The sequence below is a fragment of the Pteropus vampyrus genome, unplaced genomic scaffold (assembly GCF_000151845.1).
Source record: "Pteropus vampyrus isolate Shadow unplaced genomic scaffold, Pvam_2.0 Scaffold58, whole genome shotgun sequence".
Lineage (NCBI taxonomy): Eukaryota > Metazoa > Chordata > Mammalia > Chiroptera > Pteropodidae > Pteropus > Pteropus vampyrus.
Window position 1 is genome coordinate 8,776,969 of NW_011888839.1, and position 21,153 is coordinate 8,798,121.

The 21,153-nt window shown below is 38.0% G+C and overlaps 1 protein-coding gene and 1 pseudogene across 2 annotated transcripts in view; one reads left to right on the forward strand and one right to left on the reverse strand.

The window, feature by feature from the left end:
- Positions 1-21,153, reverse strand: part of KLHL32 (kelch like family member 32) — a 175,320-nt gene that overhangs the window by 80,253 nt on the left and 73,914 nt on the right. For both annotated transcript variants that reach the window (XM_011360747.2, XM_023530954.1), the window contains one exon: positions 7,319-7,417. In XM_011360747.2, the coding sequence (XP_011359049.1) occupies positions 7,319-7,417 (99 nt within the window). The remainder of the gene's footprint in view (positions 1-7,318; positions 7,418-21,153) is intronic.
- Positions 11,777-11,895, forward strand: LOC111740150 (annotated as a pseudogene).

Here is a 21,153-nt window from a genome sequence, read left to right on the forward strand (position 1 = left end):
CTGAATGAAGACATTCGAAGCCATTAAAGTCTTTCATGTGGGGAAGTGTTATAGCCAAATTTGCGTTTTAAATAGATTCTCCAACTGAACTTCATGATAGGATTTAAGGACAGAAACGGATCTTTTTTTTTTGTATTGTAGTTGTCCTAATAAAGGTAAAAAGAATATTGGAATGCAAGGAATAGATAAAGTTTAAAGTTTTTGGAGATTAAATATGTAGGCTTCAAAGATAAGAAACACGGTTTATTGCTACTTTACAGAGCACCTGTTGGTTTTAATTTATCAACAGAATATTCAAATATCTGATTAAAACATATTAAAGAAATAACTACAGACCTCTTAATTCTACCTTTGCCTCATTTTTCCCTCTTTCCTTTTCTTCTTCTTCATCATGAATTGGATGTTGTCTGACCCAGTCATAAAACTGGGCCTGCATAACAGCTCTCCGCCATCAAGCTGAAGTGACAAGTATTAAATCAGACCCAAGTAGGGTCTGAAAACACAAGTAAGTTGCACAAGCAAGTGCCTTAGATTCCTATACCTCCTACTCTGCTACACTGCATCTTCTCTCAACCTACACCTATGGCTTCAGGAAGAGTCCCCTATGACCAGTTGACTTAAAAATGGAAAAGCTCCTATACAGATGGCCTCCTATACAGATGGTTGTGCACAGTATGCTGGTACCACCTCAAAATAGGCAGCTAGAGCACTACAGCTCCATCAGGATGGCTCTAAAGGGTAATAATTAAGGTGAATCCTCTCAGCAGGAAGAACTTCAAGAAAAGTATCTGGTTGTCCATTTTTCCCAGAAGGAAGTGATATCATGATCATGACTATCGGTTTGGCTAGATGGTCAAACATTTGGAAGAAATACAATTAGAAAACTGCTAACAAGAAAGTCTTGAAGGAAACATGTGGATAGACCTTTCCAATGGACAGAATTTGAACACATTTGCATTACATAGGAATGATTACTGAAGAACTAGATGATCAGCCTTATGAATGTCTGACAGCCTCTTTCCCCAGCACCCATGGCCTTACAAAATGGACTCTTGAACAGAGTGGCTATGGCAACAAAAATGGAGTTTGTATGTAGGCTCAGCAACATGGGCGTCCATTCACTAAGGCTGTTGTGGCTACAGCCACCCACTGAGTGCCCAAAATACCAACAGCAGAAATCAACACTGAGTCCTCAACGTGGTACCAGACCTCAGGGAGACTAGCTGTCTTGCGATGGCATGCTGACCACATTTCCATCATGGGAGAGGTAGAACTGTCTTCTCTCTGGAATAGACAGGTATTCTGGATAGAGGTTTGCTTTTCCTGCCCACAATGATTTTGCCAAAAATCACAATCCATGGAATTATAAAATACCTTTTTCATCAACAGATATGCCATATAACATTGCTTCTGACCAGGAAACTAATCTTGCAACAACTAATTTGTGGCAATTGGCTTCTGTCCATGAAATTCACTGGTCTTACCATCTTCTCCATTACTCTGAAGCATGGTCTAATAGAATGGAGGAATGGCCTTTTCACTACTCAGTTACGGCACCAGGTATGTGAGAACACCTTGCAGGGCTGTAGTAATGGCCTTCAGGATATGGTATATGTTCTGAATCAGTGACTGATAGAAGGTTCAAAGATCAGCTCAGGTATAAATCTCAAGAAATCTTTCCTGAGTTGGACCTCCCCAAATGTACACACACTCAGACTGAGTTGGGCTCTCCTACATCACATTATATCCCTTTATCATAATCATTATTACGCTTTACTAAAATTATCTGCCTACATATTTTTCTCCCTCTGCCTTAAAATTTAAAATGCTCAAGGGCACGAAACATATCTTATTCATCTTTGTAGTCCAAGAAGATAGCAATCCCTGTCACATATACAACAGTCAATAGGTATTTGTTAAATTGAACACAAAAAATAAATTCGATGGGTAAAATTAATCCTCCCATAATATGAAATTTCAGTATTTAAAAAACAGGAACAAATTACCGAACGGACACACCATTCATTCTCTCAATACATACTGCTCTAGACTGTACTGTATCCCCCACCAATTCCTATCCTGAAGCTCTAACCCCCAATGTGATCACAATGGAAGACAATTAAGTTTAGGTGAGGTCATGAAGGTGGGGCCCTCGGGATGGGATTCGTGTCCTTATAAGAAGAGACACCAGAGAGCTCGCTCTCTGCCTCGTAAGGACACAGCAAGAAGGAGGCCTTCTGCAAGCCAGGAAGAGGGCTCCCACCAGACACTGACCACGTAGGCACCCCAATCTTAGACTTCTAGCCTCTAGAACTGTGAGAAATAAATGTCTTTTGTTTAAATCACCCTGTCTGCAGTAGTACTTTGCTATGGCAGAATGAGCTGACCAATATATATACACTGAGCTCATGCAATGTAAAGCGTGGGAGAGAGTAAGAGATTCAGAGGTATAAGGCATGATCATTGCCTTCAAGAACCCAGCAATATAACTGGGTTTGGTAAGACATTTTCCAACCCCCTTAACCAATGAGGAAAGTGATGCAAGAGTAGCCTCAGATACTTGCAGCTTCTGTGAAGCTATTTCAAGGATCCAGTGCTTCTCAAAGTTCAAAGAGGGAAAAATATTTTCTTAGTAAAAGAAAAGTAAAATTAACATTTATGCAAAAAAAGAATACCCAGAATTCTCCCTAATACCATCATGAGAGAATAATATTCTTAAACCTTTGTACCTTTACTAAAGAGAGAAAATGACTCTCACAATAGCCCCTTGAGTGTGAAACTAAATGAAGACAAGAGATGACTAATAGGCATCAGTCACAGAGGAGGGAGATTTAGGGCAGGAAGCACTTCCTTTCCTGCTCTCTTTATGTTCTAGGCTTCTGAATGATTAATAGTAAGAATTTTGGCTTCGTTTTACTTGGTGATCAAAATATGCAGACTATAAACAGAACAACACCTTCGATCTGAGTAAATGATCTTTCATGTTTGTAAAAGCAGAAAACAAAATAAATGGGAAAAAATGGAACAAACTCTCCTCTCTTTTTTCCTTACAGTGATAAAATGCTCTGCCTAGAGCACTTGTGTCCCTGTCCTCTCACATCGCAGCAGCACGTCTCCTCTTTCAGGTCACGTCTTTCCCATAAAAGTGCTAAACTAATGCCGCTTAATGACAAATTAATGTCCATGAATAAAAAATACACCTCTAATAGCATAGAGTAATTTGCCATTACAATATCATCATTGGACATGCCCCTGGTTTAATACGATGTATTTAATTCATAACCTAATGAGTGATATATAAAAAGAGGGAGATGAACCCTGCAATTACATTTATGTGAATCTGTCACCTTATTTGTAAAACCTTAGAGTCATTTACATTCAAATTAGAACAAATGAGTGATTTCACAAAGTGCAGTGATAAATGACCACAGCAGCCCTAGACAAAACTGTATTTCCTGTGAACACATTAACAGTTTCCTATTATTTGTTAAAAATTACAATGCATATTGCCCAGTGTGGTGTGAATAATGACTTTTTTACTGATTAGGTCAGAAGACTAATATGTAGCAAAATAAATAATTTTTCTTTTCATTTTTTCTGATTTTTGCTTTAAATTAACTATTGAATTCTGGTGGATTCACACTGCCACCTGCTGCCTAGGAATAGATACTAAAAGTATATTCTTACCAAAAGGAGTTTATTCACCATTTTGGTGGACTTATTCGGAAAATCTACTTAACGAGTTCTTTCTTATCAATATATTTAAATTGCATATTATAATAAAGGCTGATACTTGGTGAACAAACAAAGACACTTGATAATCAAACAAAAGGATATAGGTACGATTTGTAATTTGGGGGAGGTGGTACAAATGTACAAACTTTTTAAAAATCTAACTACAAAAGAAGACACATTTTCAGCAAAGCCTTCTTCTCCCAACGGATCATTTTCAGGGGATACAACACAAAATCCAGTGGTCAGTACCCCTGATCTTACCACACTCTGTGTCAGCAGAGGAGAGAATGAGAGGATGTGTGTGTGTGTGTGATGTTCTCCCTACTCCTGCCCCTTGTTACAATCTGAAGGATATGACTGAAGGCTCTGACTGACAATAAGGATCTCCACCACCTAGTCTTCTCCCTTGATGGCAAGTCCCAACATGAAAGGAAGGCCTTCGAGTCCAGAACACAGCAGGCTTGGAAAGGTGCTAGGCCTGGGGAAGAACAGGCCTAGCCTTGAAGATGAGGCTAAGAATCTTTGCACGTAAAATGATGACCCTAAATGGTGACCAGGGGAGCCAGTAGAGATTTCCAAACAAAATCAACATCCTAATTCTGAATTCCAGTTTTTCCATTTGTAAAAAGAAAACAACACTTAATCTGCCTTAAGGGGTTACTTAGCAGAGGGAAAATGGGGATCTTTGTACAAAACACTCAGTATGAATAGGTTCTCCATAAATGCTGGTTCCCTTCTCTAGGAAAGATAATGGTGGGTCTGGGGACTATGGTTTGTCATGGATATAGGCTAGAAACCAGTGAACCCCTGCAGAGGAGATTATGAACTCATTATAACCTACAGCCAACAATGGTAAGAATCTACAGAAAGGGAATAACATTAGTGATGGAGAAAAGATCAGGTCTGAGAGATATTTAGGAGGTAGAATCAACCTAGCTTGGTAACTGATTAGACATGGCGGTGAGGAAGGAGTCTAAGGCTATGTCCAAATTTCTAGACAACTAGTGGATCGATGGGCTATCGACATATAGAAAAGGGCAGGTTTCCTCACGTTCAGTTTGAATTGCATGTGTGATATTTAGGTGGAGAGGTTCAGTAGCTAATTAAAAAGGCTCAAAAAACCATTGCGTGGGAAAACGAACTGGATTCAAAAGTTCGTAATGTTTATCTGAGGGACCAAGTACACCAGTGGACACACTGGAACCACTACATCCGTAGCCCATCACTCCTGAGGATGGTCTGCAGAGATTCCTTTATAAGATTTAAAATAGTGAATGGCATGTATGGAAACATGTACCCTGAAAAGCAAGGTAGTTCGTGCATTTTACTGGACTCATTTTAAAGACAATAATTGGTCTTTAATGAACTGGTACATCCTTCTGATGAAATTTTTAAAAGGAGTACAGTGGACAAGGAAGAAGAGCAGAGGAGAGAAAGGGAAAGAACCATTTGCTTATATTTTATTTGGGACTGGATCTCAGATAGCAGACAAAAGTCTGACAGGTCATGCATGCTTATTAATAATATACTAACATTACCAGCTACGTAGAACAGAGTCCTATGGAATTTTATAATCCTAAAAGAGAGACAGGATATGTATTTTTAAAAGACTGGCATAATGAAGGTTTTGATAAACACCTGGCTTTGGTTCTCTTATAGTCAAAGTTTCTTCCATATGTTGGACATCTTACATCAATCACAGATAAAAAGGTAAAGTTACACAAGAGACTGAAATGAAAACATATTGGTGAAAAGAAAGCACAAATTTCAACCGCTATTCAAGTAGGCTAATAATAAATGAAGTGTCTACAAAATATATCTGTATGCAAGCTATACTTTTCTCTCAACAAAATGATGAAGAAAATTAAATTCCACAGTGCACAAGTCACTTGGTACCTCAAAAAATTCATCTGAAGGAGTAGAGGAAAATATTCGTGAACTTCCCATGTTCATCTGGAACTCTCATTTATAGAAAATTATAGGTATAAGTATACACACATACACCTCTACATACACACACTATTTTAGCATGTATCATAATAAGTGGTGCTATAACTTTTGTCAACATATAGCATTGATTATTACCTGCCATGGAAAAAGTGAATCAGGTGATGATAGTGAAAGCTCAGCTGCAATATTTGATGTAGAAATGTCAAATAAAAGTAATTTCAATTTCACAAGTCAAACACACACCTTTGAAGTCTTGTAACCTTTCTATGTTATTCCCATTTGCTACTTGCAGAAAGGGATTAAAAACAGCTCTCCCATACCACCCAACAATATTGAGGGGAAAAGAAAGTAAAATAAGATAAAAGTAGTTAAACATTTGCTGTTAGTTTAAATATGCTGAGATAATGATAAAACATTCATATACTGTATTTGAATTGTTCCTTATATGAACGTGGCTGACATTCCTCCCACTATCTCCCTGGGAAGCACTGGTTCCTATTTCCCAAGGTTGCTGGGAAGATGAAATAAGATGATATATAGACGAGAAAGAGCTTTGGAAACCACCTAGTGAATAATGGAAGTCAACAATAAAGGTCATATTCAGAATTAGAGAAAATAATCAGGAAGGAAATAAAGTAATGGGCAGGAAAATAAATAGGGGTTTTCTACTTATGTGTGCAAGGATGGTAGAATTAAATTGTGTGGATTTATCATTTTCAAACTCTATTTTGCACTGTTGTTATGACACTGTAATAAATGCAAGTAAAATTCATACAAATGGAGGAAATGGGAGATTTCCAATACAGGGAATTAGTACTTAACTCTCAGTGAAATAAAAGAGCTTCACGGCCATACTGTTTGCCTTTGATGCTCCATGTCTTCCTACTGAGCCAAAGGGTTTTCATTCAAGAGAAAAAAAATGGTCTTTGGAATCAAAAAGGCTTACCACTGACTGGCTATGTCATCTGGGTATATTTCAAATTTGTTTTGTTTTGTTTTGTTTTATTTTGTTTTGTTTTTTTTGCCTATGAAAATGCGCCAACTTGTTATAAGGATTGAATGTGAAACATCGGTGAACACAGTAGATTTTCTCTCCTTTCGCCTCACAGAGCCTTTCCTGAACACCCAGCAAATCAGAGGAAGAATGCACAGATCATTCATCACATTCTCTGCATTTATAGACTAGGAAGCTCATGTGGTAATTAACTATATATGATTTTGTGATATATATTTGCTACTCTTATTGAAATCTTAAAATGACATCCAGCCTTTAATGCATTTGTGGTTATTTCCTCGAGGACACCAGACAACACTGCGTCAAATCAAGACCCTACCAAGCATCATCTTCCCAAACCCAGCAGTGAACCTTGAGCTTGGTTGAGTTACTCTGCTGCCCAAGGGTAGTGGGGACCTGGGGTGGGCAAGGAGGATGAGAGACATGAGATAGGACATGAGAGCTGCAGCTGACTCCTAGGAGCCTCTTGGCTTGTATCCTGGAGAAATTCTACCAGCAAAGGCCACAATTCTCCCGCTTCTATTTTACCTGTCACTGAGCTCTAGCTGGAGGGGTACATCTTACGACTGGAGGGGAAGGAATGTGAAGGGCATATTAGCAGGATGCAAGCTCACATACCTGGATGAGATAGTGGGAACACAAATTGAGAAGCTCCAACAGCTGTAGGTGACTGCCAGCTGCTAACACATCCTGGATCACGCCTGGCTCCAACAAAATCTGTTTTGTTTTTTAATAAAAAGAAAACTATCAGTTACTTAAAAATTAACACTTGCTTAACAGCCAAATACACTGCTATATTTAAACTACTGCTTAACATACTATATCTGGATTAATACTATTATTTATCATGGAAGTCAGTTCTTTTTTTCTATTCTGATTAATGAGCTGTGCCCCTCACTCTAACAACTTTCTCATTTCCTATGTGTAAGACTCTGCACTTAACTTATTTTTGTAGGATGATATGAACATTTGCAAAGAACAATAGTCTTAGAATTCACTTTGTGATGAATGTAGTCTCATAAAAATTTTAAAACCCAAATTTTAGTTTTTCACAGTGTATTTCAGCATTTTGTAACAGTATGGATAACAAGTATTTTAGGAAAAGCACTGGGCTTATGTTTCTCCTTGCAATATGAGACCAGAGGTGGATATTACTCCCTTGTATTTCTAAGTCCAACAATAGTAAACATCAACCACACTTTCATTTTTCTCTTTCTCAATCTCAGGTTCTTTAATCCTTTCTGTTTCAAATGAAAGATGTAGAAATAGCATCTTCAGAATACAAAGACATCACAGAGAAGTAAAACTTCCTAAATATACTGATATCAATTCTTCATGTTTTTAAAATTCTGGTTAAGTCTAACTTTGTACCTATTGTTGCTAGTTCTTGAGCTGCTGAACAGGGCTGAAGAAAAATATGCAACCACATTGACTAAGTTCACATGCCTGACTGCCAGGCACAGGGAGGCTTTTAGAGCTGCTTTTGACACCTTAACCCATTTCCCACTTAAACCTGGTGGTTCCCACAGTTGAGTCTCTAGACCGGTGGCATCAGCATCACCTGGTAACTTGTAAAAATTGCAAATTCTTGGATGCCTCTCCACACCTGATTGAATCGGGAACTTTCAGGGTGAGTTCCAGCGACTGGTGTTTTAACAAGGCCCCCTGGTGGTTCTGACCCACAGGGAAGCATGAGAAACGCTGATGTGGTCAATTCACGTTTCCATTCTGCTTCTCACACGCACTTTTCTCCTCATTCTCTCTCTCTTTACTCTAACCTCATGATCTTCCAAAGGCTCTCACTACCAAATCTATCAACCCACCTACCCTTATTTGTGATGGCATGTTTTGCTTATCTCAACACTTGCACACTAGATCACGATCCCTTCTGCCTGCAAGTGTTCCCTCTCATTCCTGCATCGTTATCCGTTATTCCCACTGGATGATACTTCCCATCAGCATACAAATATGCCACTATAGATTTTATCTGAGGAAATAATAATCCCCTCCCTCAACTCCGCAGCCCCCTCCACGCTCTCCTTCGTAGCAACGTTCCTCAGGAGAGTGGTTCATATAAAATGCCACTATTTGCTCTATTGTTTTCTCTTGAACCCGCCCCTGTCAAGTTTTGTTCACATTGTTACTCTAAAAATGCTCTTGGTTAGGGTCACCAGTGACTTCCAAATCCAATTGCCAAATCCAATGGCCACTTCTCAATAAATAATCTCATTCAAGCCAGCAGCAGTTAGTAAAGTTGATTGCTCTCCTTACGGAATGATTTTTTCCCTCGCTTCTGGGACAGAAGCAAGGGAATGCTCCCTCTCTTGGTTTCTTCTGCTTCACTAACCTCTCCATCTCATCTCCATCTCCATCTCCATCTCCATCTCCATCTCCATCTCCATCTCCATCTCCATCTCCATCTCCATCTCCATCTCCATCTCCATCTCCATCTCCATCTCCATCTCCATCTCGTTCCCCACCTGTAAACTTTGGTGATGCTCAGAGTTCGCTCAGTTCTCAGATCGCGTCTTTCCTCTCTCTGCTCACTCTATGGATGATCTCATGTAGTCCCATGACTTTAAAACTATATCCACTGCCTATGCAATATCACCTCTTGGACATCTAATGGGCAGCTCAAACTGAAAGTGCCCAAAACTAAACTCTTGATCCTCTCTATCAACCACCAAACATGCTCCTATCCCAGCAAATAGCAACTCTCAGTTGTTTAAGATAAAACCCCAGAGTCATTCTTTATTCCTCGTGTTCCTCGTATCTCACATCTGATCCATCAGCCACTCCTACTGATTCTATTTTCAAAATAGTTCCAGAGTCAATCATCACCTGGTACTATTTCTATCATTACCACTCCAGTCCAATCCACTCTCTTCCTAGAGTTACTATAGTAGCCTCCGAATGATTAAATTGCTTTCTTCTTTGCCCCCTCACACTTTTTAATATCAGTCAAACTGGTCCCTTAAAGAAATAAATGAAATTATGTCACTCCTTTATTCAAAACTCTCCAATGACTTTTTAGCTATTGAAAAAATACAAATCCAAAGTCTTCACTGTAACATAAAAGGTTATTTGAATACCCTGAGCACTCTAGTGTTTACAACTGTTTTCTCTGCCTGAATTACTCTTCCTCAAAATATCAGCATGGCTCATTCCTTTCACATCCTTCAGACTTCTGCTCAGATACCTCTCACCTGAGGGGCCTTCTCTGACGGTCCTGTGTAAACAGTACCTCACTGGCCGTCACCCCTCATTCCCTATCGCCTTACTTTGCTTATTCTTCTTCATAGCACTTACCACCTCTCAATATAGTACATATTTTGTCCATTTGATTACTTTCTGTTTCTCCACTCACAGGATATAAGATCCAGGAGAGCAAGGACTTCATCTATTTTGTAATCCCAGTACTTAGAACCGTGCCCAACACATAGCTTTTGCTTAATGATGAATTTCACTTATTAATGAGTTTATAATAAATTATTGATAAATAACAGCTCTAGACATATTTTTAAATTCAGAACTTTATTAATCTAACATAAGAGGAATGATGAAAAATAACTATAAATTATATTTCTGAACTACTTAAAGGAGTGAAAAGGTTAAGTACATGTGGCAAAAATATCAACACCCATCATATTCTGAAAATTCTTTACAGCTTCTTTCCCTTCTAGTCAGAAGGAGAACTCTGAAGCCCTCTAACTCCTCAAGCAGGGAGGCTCTGACTGACATTCAGAAAATTACCACAACTCCCTTTACAGGAGCAAGAATGTAGTACATTCCGGCATAAGAGGCACGGCCTAAAGCACAGAATGGGGAATAGATGGATTATAAAGGTTAGTCTTAGCCTTTAAATCCTGTCAGTTGCGCTTATTTCACACAACTGGCATTCATGATAACCTCCGACGCTCAGTAATGCCAAACACAAAGACAGAGATCACAGAGACAAGATGAAAATTCCACGGCGTGTGTAACATGTACAGCAGGTTCACTTCGAGAAACCTTCACACAAAAACCCACGCCAGGATTATTTTTGCCTTTGTTTCTTGTTTTATTGTTTTGCAATCCCCGCCCCGCCCCCTGTGCCCCCCCATCTTATAACATAGGTTTCTCTAAAAGATATTTTAGCACAGAAAATACCTGAATGCTTTTAAAGGGCACAGTTTGAGAGAAAGAAAAAAACCAGGAAAGCTGGGTCTCATTTATGGAAACCAAACTAGCATTTGCAAGCCCCATTTGCACTGGAGTTTTTTCAATTCGGCTTTGTTGATCTCTAGTGACTGGCTGTCCTAATATATTTTTCCAGAGAATTTGTGTTTGAGCAGGAATACAAAGGTTCAATGATAGACAAATCCATCGTTTTACAGTACGGTGGATTTGTCTATCATCTGCTTAGAAGAACTAGCCGAAGAAAAGCTTTCTGTAGAAGGAAGGGATCTCAAACACACCCATTTATGGAGGACAACTAAGCCAGCTTTGCTTAAGTGCTGCAAAATATATGTTCATTACATTTGGGACTTTCAAAGACATATACCCACCAATGTTTAGGCTGGTGCTCAAAGCAGGACAGACAGAGGGAAGGAGAGTCTACTTGAGGACCACTTATAGGAAGGGACGATGTTCCCTGAGAGTTCAGAGGAGAGAGTGGTAAAGTGAGAGACAATGTTAGTGCTTGCCATATCCCATCACTCATCAAACTAGAGGAACTTAGCTCAGATGGAGGCATTAACAGCGGACAAGACAAATGTCTGAATAATGACAGAAATCAAGAAGTACAGGATACAAAAAGCCAAGTGGTCCTGAATGCACGGGGGAAGGTGAAAACCATTAAGGCTACCTAACTGGGCTGGGCATTGCCTCTTTCCTCAATGATGCTCACCTGCTTGGGTAGAGACAAAACAGGGCTTCTTCAGATTAGATAAAGAGGTTTTGATGCGATCTTAGGTGGGGCATGAATGCCTCTTGTTCACAGAGCCATCTGTATGGAATATTCTCTCTCTACCACCTACTCACACTTGACCCCCAGACAGCAGAATACAGAGGCTGAACTTGAAAGAGGCGGATGGAGTCTACGGCAATGCTACCCTGAACAAGCCCAATCCCCTCTGATCTCGGAAGCTAAGCAGGGTTGGGCCTGGTTAGTACTTGGATGGGAGAACATCTAGGAAGACCAGGTGCTATAGGCATAAAAAATAAAAAAAATAATAAAAAAATAAGGGATTGTAAACTGACAAGGTTCTTGCAATCTGTGAGGTCAACCAAGGGTTGCCTCGCCTTAAAAAAAAAAAAAAAAAAAAAGGAGGTAGATGGAGAGTGCCAGTTGGGGAGGTGATAATCTTACCATGGAACTTCTCCTGTAGCTAATGGCAAGCTAGGTCAGGTAAACTGAGGAAAGGTCCACAGCTGACCCTACCCCAAATATTGAGACTCTGAACTCATTTTGATCAACTGGGGATAAGAAGTGGCCAAAGGTTGTGGTCAGGGTGACACTGGGTGGTGTGAAAAGTAAGAGGTAAAAGCCACAACTGCAGTAGAAGGTGGAAGTCCCCAAAGATACCAGAGAGAGTTATTGCTTAAGAATTCAGTCATAAAGTGGTCCAATTGCCCTGCTGAAAAACAGCACTCTTGAATACTCAGTCCAAATGTGTCCCCTGGCCACCAATACGAGCAGGGTTGGTAGTGAAGAGTTAAAACTGTGCGATCCTAATGAAGGTCCTCCAAATGGAATGAGACTGGGGCTCCTGGTCCCAGCAATATCCTCAGGCAGGACATGGGGCCAGAAACAAATGGCAGAGGAGTGTGGGGTCTTGGGTGACTTTCTGCACAGAGCATGATGAGGGAGACCATCTCTATCACTGCCCAGACCTCACCTGGCTGGGGTCTGGGAGGGCAGGGCTAGGACTGATGTGGCACACAGACCACATGGCATCCTTGCCTTTCCTTCTTCAGCTCCTCCTCCCATTTCACCAAGCATCCGCCCTCTCAATTCTGTGTCATTCTTTTTCTTCTCTTTTGGATTAGCTGCTAGTAGAGATTGTCTTTAACAGTCATGGAAAAGTCTCAGTGTGACCTTTTTTTTTTTCTGTCTTATGAACAGGTAAGTTGGCATCTTTAGAAAATTTTGTATCTTCAAAGCTATCTTACTCTTTTCTTGCTTTAGGAAACTTTAAATTACTTACTCCTGGGTTTGTGGATAGAGTAGCCTGAAGTAGCTGAACATATTGAAGCCCAGCGACTAAGGCCTTTACTAAACATAGAACTCTGCACACAGTGACACAAGCACCCTTGCAGCTGCAAAATCGAGGCACCCAGCACTATTTATAAGAACAAATGAGCACATTTTCCCTCTTCTTTATACGCTGTTTCTTTGTGATACACACACACACACACACACACACACACACACACACACACGCGCGCGCACATACATATATATGTGTATTTGTTTTTTTAGTATAGTATAGCAAAATGGAAAGTTATCACAATTTTGAACTTATAAACCATCAAATAAATTGAATACAACAGTGTAAGCAACTTTTAAATGATCAGATATTCAAGACACATAAAAAATTTTACATAAAGTTCTTCAGGATACTTCTTACAGACAGAATATGAACCCTAAGATCTAGCTATGAGAAATGGTCATCAATTTAGTTTTGGTGTCAAAGCCAATTCACTAAGGATTTTATCCACAAGGTGGCGCCTACGTTTTAAAGCGAAAAGATTTTCTGTATTACTTCTATACTGCACCTCTATAACTGACACCTTATGTTTATTTTTAGGGAAGAAAAAAATAAATCAAGTAAGGATAATAAAATGTATGAATTCTACTTTCTAAATGTCTCTATCATTTGAGGAATGTTCATAAATATTTCTGTTGAAGTGCCTGATTTGAGCAATATTGATTAGAATTCAGTAGCTGTCCACAAATCAGTTCCCAATTTTTGAATGTTGTTCACACTTTTCATTCTCGTATTTAAAAACTCTCACGATGTGGCCCCAACCTACTTTCTAAAACTTATTTCCAATTCTGCAACATTATGATCCCTTTGCTAAAGCCAGTACCCCACTTCTCCATACTCAGGTAACACTTTTTTCTCCACCTTGAATGCCCTACTCCTAACTTTTTCAATTTCCATATGTCAAAATCCTACCCATTCTTCAAGATTCAACTCTAAGTCCACTTCCTATACAAAGGTTTGTGAGATTTTCCTTCATACCAACCTCCAGCTAGAATTAATCTCCTGGGACTCTAAACTACCACAGATGTCTAGATGACCTAGATAGGCTCTAGCTCACACTGCCTGACTTCAAATCCTGGCTCCTATACTTGCTGGCAGAATGAGACTGAGAAAATTACTAAATTCTATGTGCCTCAATGTCATCATTTGTACAATGAAAATAATACCTATCTCAAAAGATTGTTTTAAGGACTGAGAAAATACATACGTATTACAATTGAATATGGCCATGTGACAACAAAATGGTTTAAATAAGTTTGAGAATTAATTTTCTCACAAAACTTGGATTAGGCAGCTTGGAGTACCAACAAACCATACAAGAAAACTTTTATTTTCCTACTTAGCTAACCTTAGCCTGTGGTTTCATGGAAATAAAACAGTTGCCATACATCCAGACATTGTATCTGTATCTAAGGCAGAAAGAAAAGAAAGGACAATAAAACAAAAACCATCTGCCAGCTAAGTCTGTCATTATTTATCAGAAAACAATAGATTTTCTACAAACACTGCCACACAGACTTGCATTTACCTTCCACAGCCAGGTCTAGGTCATGTGGCTACCTATAGCTGTAAAAGAACTAAGGAAATTGAGTTTTTATGGCCAGATGCACTATTGCCCGAAATAAAATTGGATTCTGTATAAAGAAAAAAGAGGAAATGAATATTGTGTAGGCAATCAGAGAGTAGGCCATGGCTCTTAACACAGTATCTGTAGATGGTAAATCTGCACTAAACGTTAACTATTACATTTTTTTTTTTCATGCAACTGTTTTAGTCCTGAATGAATTATGCATGTATCTTATTTCTTGTTGTACTTATGAAACCTTGATGGCAGGGTCCACCCTATTTTATGTTCATTGCTATAGAACATCCTAGAAAGGCCCTTTAGATTTATTAAAATTCACAGGTTTGAAAAATACAGTTCCTGGGGGAAATGTTAGAAGATATCAAAAAGCCTCCATGTTAATTCTCAGCAAGGATTATCTAATTGAAGGAGTTAAAAAGACACAATAGACATTTCAGCTAACCGTTGTAATAATATGTCCAAATAAAGGTAACCTTTGGGTTAGGTGTTGTATATAATGAATTTGTGATTTGATTATTGATTCCTTAAGTTACAAATTTTGTCAGGTGGCTTTCTTCCAAACATAATAAGTACACTTGTACAAATTTCTAAAAGATTCCAACGTCAAACATTTAAAAGCACTAATTTATTTTCAATTTATAAAAAAGCAATCAATTTTTCCATCTATTAGAATATTTTAAAAGAAAGTTAAAAACCATAAAGGTAAAATAATAAAAATATCCTAGTAAAAAAAGAAAGGTGTAGAAATCACTTTGAGATGCTATTACTTTCCTTCACATGTTTATCCTCATTTGGTTCATTTGAATTTCTATGGTTACAGGCAGAAGCATAGCCTTCTCTAAGATGACAAACAAACAAACAAACAAACAAACAAAAACCCTTGGAAGAGATAAGGACACTACCAGGGAACTACATGCTGTCCTGCAAAAATTTTGTTTATTACCATTAATGCAATTTAGAGAATTTTACAGGCTATAGATGCTGCCACTGATACTGGTTCTTCCTTTTCTATTTTAGGACACGTGGAAGGATGATGTATTAAATACTCTAGCTAGATGCTTGAGTAAAGATAGAAGAAGTCAAATGGAATTATTAAGCTGTAGTATAATTAATGCAAAGATATTAATCAACATAGGGTGCTACAGGGGCATGTGGCTGAGGATGGCTCATTTCATTGAAGTTGCAATAATTCTTCATATGAAAAACTTGGTTCATTCATATTATATGAACAAACCTCTTTTGGGGGGCTCTTGCTCCATTAACATGATTTTGGCATTTCAAAGCTCTGAGATTAATAGTTCTGTCAGCTAGTAATTTCCAACATAGTTTTCTTCATTATGTTTAAATTAACAAAATATATTATGTAACAAAATGTAAAGATAAATTATATATACTTACATTACCAAAAAAGTGGCGTAATTATTTGAGAAAGCAGAACGAATTCCGATAGTTTCTAACTCTAAGAGAAAGAAGCAGTCCCAGCAATTAAATATAATGAAACATGAATGTTATTACAGGTTATAAGAAAAGCCAAATTAATTATTAAGACTTACTTTTATAACCAGTGCTCTTTCAAGTGTGATGAACATGGGAGGTTTCATCCCACAGAGCTTTATTAATGAAGCTGGGCTTCTCCACACAGAGCTAGTTTCTTACAATGCTAGCATAACTAAAGAAGAAAGAAATATTACTTTAAAATACTGACGTCCAAAGATGGAAGTTCTCTGGGAGAATGAATAGGGTCGATGCCAATGTTCATTTATAGCTGGCTAATATTGTGTTACTGCTGGGTGCTCGAGCAAAGACAGAAGCAGAGCCAAATGGAATGATTACACTGTGGTGCCATTCATGCTAAGATAGCAGCAGGCCCAGTACACTGCAGGAGCACTTGGCTGGGGATGCCTCATTTCATGCAGGGAAGCCGTGAAATAATTCTTCATATGAAAAAAATATCCAATTCCATGTTTATTTGGGGAATTCCTTGCATTTGCTTTATAAGGAATGGAGGTAAAAATACGGCTCTAGGGTCCACTGTAGGAACGTGGCCAAGTCACTGACATGTTTGTTTTTAGCATCATTGTGTAAAATGGATGACTACTACCTACTTTTACAGGGTAAAATGAGATAACGATAAAATGAGATAACCCAGGTAAAATTCTTAGAATAATGCCTGGCATATTTTATAGGGTAAAAAAGAATGTAGCTGTTACTGTTATTGTTGTTAATTCCATGAACAAATAAATCTACTTCACAAATAAGACTGCTAATTTTAGTGTTTACACACTGCCTACCACATATCAGGTACATATGAGGTAATTTCATATATTATCTCTCCTTCTTACACCTTTCCCCACTCCTCACTCCTGCAAGGCAGAGAAATTCACCCATTCAATTCGCACATCTTTTTTTGAGTGCCCACAGTGTTCCAGGCACCTTTCTAGGCACCATGGATATGACCACAAGTTTCCCCATTTCATGGTACTTAGAGTCCAGGTTTGGGCCAAGCAGCTAGCCTGTAGTGTCATCAACTGACAAGAGTAAAACAAAGGAAGAAAGAGGTTTGCAGGAGAGATCAAGAGTTCCATTTGGGGATATGCTGTGATGCCTATTAGTTATCCACATTAGAGATATCAACTAAACAGAAAAGTATGAGTCCAGTTGGCAAACTATAAACCCGAGAACAAATTTTCCTATCTCATATTTTTGTATGGCCTGTGAGCTAAGAATAGTTTAAGAACATTGCTTTACTTGCATTTTTAAAAATTTAATTATGTTTTTCATTAATAGAACTAAATTATTAGAGCACTTTTAGGTTCACAACAAATTGGGCAGAAAGTGCAGAGTCTTACATGCCTCCTGCTCCCACAGATGCAAAACCTTCCCTATTATCAATATCCCCCACCAGAGTGGTACATTTGCTATAATCAAGGAACCTATATTAACACATTATTTTCACTCAAATTTCATAGTTTACATGAGGATTCACTCTTGATGTTGGGTATGGATAAATGTAAAATGTCATGTACCCACCATTATAGTACCATACAGAGTATTTTCACTGCCCTAAAAATCCTGTACTCTGCCTATTCAACTCTCCTCTCCCTAAGCCCTGGCAAACACTGATCTTCTTACTGTCTCCATTAATTTTGCCTTTTCCAGAATTTCATATAGTCGAAATCCAATGTAGACTTTTCAGATTGGCTTCCTTCATTTAGTAATATGCATATAAGTTTACTCTATGTCTTTTCATGGCTTGATAGCTCATTACTTTTTAGTGATGAATAATATTTCGTTGTCTAGATGAACCACAGTCTATCCATTCAAATCTGAGGGACATATTGGTTACTTCCAAGTTATGGCAATTATGAATAAAGCTATTATAAACATTCATGTGCAGGTTTTTCTGTGGACATTAAGTTTTCAACTCGTTTTGGTAAACACCAAATAGTGTGACTATTGGATTGTATGGTAATAATATGTTTACTTTTGTGAGATGTCTTTTGCAAATATTTTCTCCAGTCTGTGGCTTGTATTTTCATTCTCCTGACACTGAATTTTGCAGAGCGGTTTTTAATTTTAATAAAGTCCATCTTATCAATTATTTCTTTCATGCATCATGCCTCTGGTGTTGTATCTAAAATGTCATCACCATACCCAAGGTCATCAAGGTTTTCTCCTCTGTTATCTTCTAGGAGTTTTATAGTTTTGCATTTTACATTTAGGTCTATGATCATTTTGAGTTAATTGTTTGTAGAGGATATAAGGTCTCTGTCGAATTTTTTTGCATGTTCCAGTTGAACAACTGTTCCATTTTAGACAGATGTCTCAACAGATGTTCCATTTGTTGAAAAGACTATCTTTACTCCATTATACTGCTTTTGTTACTTTGTCAAAGATCAGCTGACAAAACTTATATGGGCCTATTTCTAGGCTCTCTATTCTGTCCCATTGATCCATTGTACTTTTTCAACAATACCACACTGTCTTGATTACTGTGAATTTATAAGTCTTGAAGGCAGGTAGTGTCAGTCCTTTAACTTTGTTCTTCTTCAATAATGTGTTGGCTATTCTGGGTCTTGCCTCTCCGTATAAACTTTAGAATCGGTTTGCTGATATCCACAAGATAACTTACTGGGATTATGATTAGGATTGCAGCGATCAAGCAGGGAAGAACTGACATCTTAACAATATGGAACCTTTCTATCCAAGAATGTGGAAAATTTCTCCATTTATTTAGTTCTTCCTTGATTTTTTCTATTAGAGTTTTATAATTTGTCAGACAGATCTTGTTCATAAATTGTTAGATTTATTCCTAAGTATTTCATTTTTTTAGGTGCTAATGTCAAAGTGTGGTTTTAACTATTTTAGTAGTTGAGAGAAATCCAAAAGATGAGTAATATGTTGTGATATATGAACAAAATGAAATTCAGTATCCATAAATGAAGTTTTACTGGAATACAGCCATGCTTATTCATTTACATATTTGTCTCTGGCTACTTCCATGCTATAACAGCAGAGTTTAGTAGTTATGACAGGGCTTTATATGGCCTGCAAAGCCTAAGTTATCTACTATCTGGCACTTCATGGAAAAAGTTTGCAGATCCCTTTCCTGGAGTGTAGGTGGGGACTGGAAATCAACAGCATAAGACTATATCAAATAGCGTGTGTCTAGATGACACTCCCAAGGAAGCTAGTTAGACTAAATAGAAGAATCATAACACAAGAGGAATTCAGAGCCCATAGAGGGAGAAGGAGAAAGCAAAGACACCTGGAAAGGAATGACGGGGAAAGGAGCAAGGGCACCGAATAAATGCCCATAGAATGTGGTGTCCCAAAAGCCAAGAGAGAAAAGTCTTCCCATGGAGAGGCAGACTGGCTGTGCTAAATGAAGCTGAGAGGTCATGATGACATTGTTTAATTGGTTTAGTAATATCTGTGACTGTCAAGAACACATTTCTGTGAAATGCTAAAGACGGAAGTCTCCAGACTTGATGAGTGGAAAAGTGTATAGAAAAATGAATAGAAGCAAGTATGTTTATGCAACTCTTTTTATGAGTTCCGCTGTGAACAGAAGCAGAGAAATAAATGATAGCTGAAGGAGAATTTAAGAACAAGAACAGGATTTTGAAGGATAAGCAATAGAGCATGTTTACATGCTGGTGGGAATGTTCTAGTAGAGAAGGAGAAACTGATGACAAGAAAGACAAAAGCAAGGATTATGGGGATGATGTCTGACAGGGTAAGAGGGAGTAGAAGCCAGAGCTCAATCTCCTCCGCCATAAAGGATGGGAATACACAAAATAAGTTCACAGAAACAGTGAGGTTTGGGTTTGATAGTGAAAAGATAACCTTCCTGTCTGCATCTATTTTCTCAGGGCAGGTGAGTTTCCCTCGTGGCATGTTTGCTGGAGGTAGGGTAACAGAAGGGAGGTCGGGTTTGAGAAGAGAAATGAGGGGAGGAAAGACAATTTACTACAGAAACAAATTAGCATTGCCTGGCAAGAATGAGTATCCAACTGAGATTTGGGATCATAGATTTGAAGTGAAGCAGTAATCTTTCCAGCAACAATCAGTGGAGTTGATACTTACAGTGAGATTCAACTCATATTTCCCAAAGTTGCCACAGGCTAGAATCAAGTTTGGTGCCGCCAAAGGTCATTGGCTACATTCTTTGGGCTGTGCTAGACTGTTTCTACCCTGACATTTACATAGCTATGATCCGTTTTTTAAGAGCTATATTCATTCAATTACCACATATTAAATGGCTATTTTTTTCTCCTTCCAAAGTAAAATGCAAATTAACCCGTTATTTTTCGGGTAGTACTCTATAAATTACTAAGGTACAATTATTAATTCTCTTATCTGGACTAGCGTAACTTTTAGAGCATCAAACATCCTCAGGTACTTCACTGTGCTCCATACACAAATAATTTGGGCCTTTGGCAATCCATTTCCAAGAAACGCAATGGTGTGTTGGTCTGGCATTTCTAATCACTGTTTGACTCACTCTGAGAAAGCATTCACTGCACATTTTTTCATCAAATGCATCCCTAACTTCTAGTAAGTCCTTAACGCATAGTAGGTGCTCATTAAGTATTTGATGAATTAATGAGTCTCAACTTGAGAATAAACTATTAATGGATGATTTTTATGACATATATAAAGGAAATATTATGTTCACAAATTAACTTAGGACATCCAATGCATTTGAATTAGTCCTTCATTTGAATGTTTACATCATTATTCTGCTCAAACAGAACCTACTTGCAGTGTAAATCTTCTCAAAAGTTCTATTTGGCCAGTTATGTTTTTTATCTTGAAATTAACCACAAAGACCATATGTTTTTGCTATCAATTAGGTTTCTGTGAAAAAAATCTTGTATTTAGAATTGTAAAACTCCCATATGCTAGCACTTCATACAAATATTAAATGCTTCCAGCAGAGGGCTCAAGAATTCTATTTTAAGGAAAGAAGTTTAAAAAATGTACTGTCCAACAGCAACTACTGTAAAACTCTTTCAGAAGGCAATTCACAAAAAATACATTCTTCTTCTTGATCAAGTAATTCCAGGTCTCTGAATTTATTTAAAACAATCCAAATTTTTAAAAATAGATTA